This window comes from Semicossyphus pulcher, unplaced genomic scaffold, assembly GCF_022749685.1.
Source record: "Semicossyphus pulcher isolate SPU_LCO1_2020_fin unplaced genomic scaffold, fSemPul1.0.p SCAF_11, whole genome shotgun sequence".
NCBI lineage: Eukaryota > Metazoa > Chordata > Actinopteri > Labriformes > Labridae > Semicossyphus > Semicossyphus pulcher.
The window spans coordinates 15,982,321-15,985,789 of NW_027211615.1; the positions used below are offsets into that span (position 1 = coordinate 15,982,321).

The 3,469-nt window shown below is 46.4% G+C and overlaps 1 protein-coding gene across 1 annotated transcript; it reads right to left on the bottom strand.

The window, feature by feature from the left end:
• Nucleotides 1–650: 650 nt before the first annotated feature.
• LOC138584973 (thyroxine 5-deiodinase-like) lies at nucleotides 651–1,994 on the bottom strand. Its single transcript, XM_069657181.1, has one exon. It carries the CDS (start codon nucleotides 1,992–1,994, stop codon nucleotides 1,188–1,190), a length of 807 nt encoding a protein of 268 aa, XP_069513282.1. The 3' UTR covers nucleotides 651–1,187.
• Nucleotides 1,995–3,469: the final 1,475 nt, after the last annotated feature.

Here is a 3,469-nt window from a genome sequence, read left to right on the forward strand (position 1 = left end):
CCAAAAAGGGGAATATTTAAATTCAATAAAGAGAATAAATGCAATTAAATTAGCATTTCGTGGAAACTTGAAGTACTTCTGCATTTTCTGACCTCTTCTGCCTTTTCCTTCTTCATATGTTGCATGAGTAACGATCACTTGTGATTAAATAACTTAGAGCTGCAGAACTATGAATTGACTTTACATTAAGAGGTGATTTCCAGCCACCTTTTCTCGCGTGTTTCTCGGCTAAAAGTGGGTTAATGGTGAGTTACTAATCAGTCACGGGGACACATTTACACTCTGCTGTAAATTACTAAGCAAATGGAGCATCGCTAATCACTAATGGGCCTGAATGAGGCTGATTATAAGAGCAGGGGTCAGAAGAGGTGAGTGTGAACAAAAACAAAACAAAATAAAAGTAGGAAGATTGACAATCATATGGATGTATACACTCTGGCTGGGGGGGAAAAAACATCCTGAGAAACTGCACGAGAAGCAGGTGTGACGTCACCAAGCTGTCGTTTTGTAATTGGCCTCAAAAACAAAGTGTTTAAACCGAAATTCTTCCCGCATTTCAGTAAAAACTCATCCAGGAAGAACTTCGGGGTGTTTTTCTCCACAGTGGGCAGTAAAATCATCAACGTGTGATTTGACATTTATTAGGAACATTTTGTTCATTACATTGTTTTCAACATTACATCGTTTGGCAATCGATCATCGAGGAGGGCATCCTGCTAACACGACCCGCTGCCGGTGTCAGAAACATCAGTGTCGGTTTTCTGGCTTTGCCTTTTAAAAACCGAACTTCACAGAAACACCGGCGCGAGGCATCAGCCTGAATGCGCGCACACACACATACACACACACACACACGCACACGCACACACTGACGCACGCAAACATCCACGCACACACCAGTATTGTAGAAAAATAGAGTGATCACTAATTGAATCCATACAAAAAATAAGACAATCGCTATGAGCAATCAGTTAAGGTCAATACAAGCACAATACAGCCTACAGCCTACAGTTATAGGCTTCAACATGACTTTAGGCTATTTGTCAAAGAGTCCTGAATGTCTTTATGCAGGAAAACAACATCATGTGCCATAATGTGTGAACATCTGGTAGCAGCATCGGAATATTTCGCACTGTGAGTTGGACATGAAGCAGAATGAGAGCAGCAGGCAGTTCAGCATCTTTAAACTACACATGGAGCACCGCTGTTTGGGAATTCACCAGATCGTTCCTGTATTGCTCCAGCCAGTTCCTAAGCTCGGAAATCCGGTATCCCTCTGGCCCCCTGCCCCCCTGGTACACCACCCTCTCGTCCCTCACAATGTAAAGTCTCTCAAAGTAGGCTCCGTACGCGGCGTTGGATGAGTTGTCCATATTATCCACCACCACGTTGCTGCCCGGCACCTCTGCGAGCATCAGCCGGGCGGCTCTCAGTCTGTCCTCCAGGCAGCGGTGCTTGGGGATCTGATACGGCGCGTCCGAGCTCACCCAGCCGTCCGACGGATGCGCCTCCTCGATATATACAACTAAAAAGTCCGCAATGTCTTCGTACTGGCTCACGACGCGCTGAAACGCCGCCAGACGCGTCATGAATGGCGGTCAGGAGCAGCTGCCAAAGTTAAGGATGAGCGGTCTCTTCCCTTTCATGCAGTCCAGGATCCGGACCTGCCTCCGCTCCTGGACCAGCATCACCTCGGTGTTGGGCGCAGCGCGTCCGAGGTGCGCAGATTTGAGAAAGTCCAATTTCTGTCCGTACCACACCGCCCTGAGGGACTCCAAGGTGAACATCTTGTTGGAGTCAGAGACGCACACCGGCGGGTCGTCCGGGCTGTCCTGTCCCTCTCCCATTTTCAGCAGCACTTTTTTCCTAATGCACAAGAAATCCAGGAGCCACAGCATGACGGCGGCCAACAGGAAGCGGGGCAGCAGCATCAGGCACAGGGCTGCCTGCTTCAGCGCCCTCGCCATTTGGACACCGCCGGAGTCGTGCATCATCTCTTCCCCTGCCGATAGGATGCGACCGGGCCGGCGACAGAGACAGACAACTTGTAGTTAGTCACCTTTACCCATTGGAGAAAACTATCTGACGCACGCAGGCGCTCCTTTTATAGGTACAGCGGCATTTGAATAATGGGAAAAAAAGAAAAAGAAAGGAAAAAAACACGCCTCCGGTACCCGCACCGCCCACTCACATGGTGGGGATTACCTCCCGTCCACTCTGGGCTTCAAAGATCCACAGAGAGAGAAAAGAGAGAGAGAAGAGAAAAAAGAGAGAGAGAGTGTGTCCTCACTCCACATGTGAGGATGAAACTTGTCAGTGGATTGATGTTTGATGGGTTTGAGACTCTTGGATTAGTTTTAATTGGCTGTAGCTGAACGCACGGTCGGTTCTGCAAGTGGGAGAGAAAAAAAAACAGCCCTTTAAGTTGACTTCATTCTGCCGGTGGACTCGGATACTCTCCCTGTAATGAGTGCATGCAGAGGCCTCTGTGGCCACTAGAAGGCGCTGGACTCATAGGCTACAGACTGTGAAGGCCGGATGACTCATTCACTGATCTGCTAAAGGCCCCTGAACACCTCGTGAGGAAGAGGAGGCAGAGTAAACCTGCTGCCACCGGTTTATAAACGGAGACATATTCAGCTCAGTGAACTTTTCCTATTGGTGTATTTATGTCCGTCAGAACGTCCACGTGACCAAAAATTTGTGTTATACCTTTAAGGTGAAATTTATGAATGGAATATCTTTTATTGCACGGATAAACATGAGTGACACGCGCGTGACGTCATCGGAAGAGACGAGTCTATTTGCGGGTTTTTTAATAGCTGTTCCTATGCTTACTTTAAGTAAAGCGGCTCATATTTTCAGCCGAACTAGAGACAATTGTTATAAATCTCTGTTGTGTTTCTGTCTCTGTTTTTAGCTCACTTGTTTATTTAATTGGTTGGATATTTTTTCTGTTTTTAATACTTTAATACAACATCCAAGGGAAAATAACAAGGTTAGAAGTTGGATCCTAATTTCTCGTCCCCCAACCCCTATAACCAAATCTCGTCCACCAGCACCTTGTTATTCCCCTGAATGACAAAGGGATTTTGTTCTTGTTAGAACCAAGCTACTCAGTTTTGGATGGATCAAACAATTACGATAAGAAGGAGGATTTGTTGAGCTTTTCACACAGCCAGGGCCGCTCCTAAAGGGTTAAGCTTTCTGGGGCACCAGCTGCTAAGGAGGCCCACAGTGGCCAGCAATAACCTTGTTACTCTTTTTAATTGAAACGTAAAATACTTACTCATTAAAACAGTGAAGTGTAGCCTGTTTAAGAATGTTAACATCTTTCCCTTGAATGACATGAGTCATTTTTTTTTTTAACACGATGTCAAAACGTTGCATCATAGACGAGCCGAGACATGACAAGAGCGTAGATCGGGCTACGGAAAAGGATGGAGAAGAATAAGAAGGAGCTAGCAAA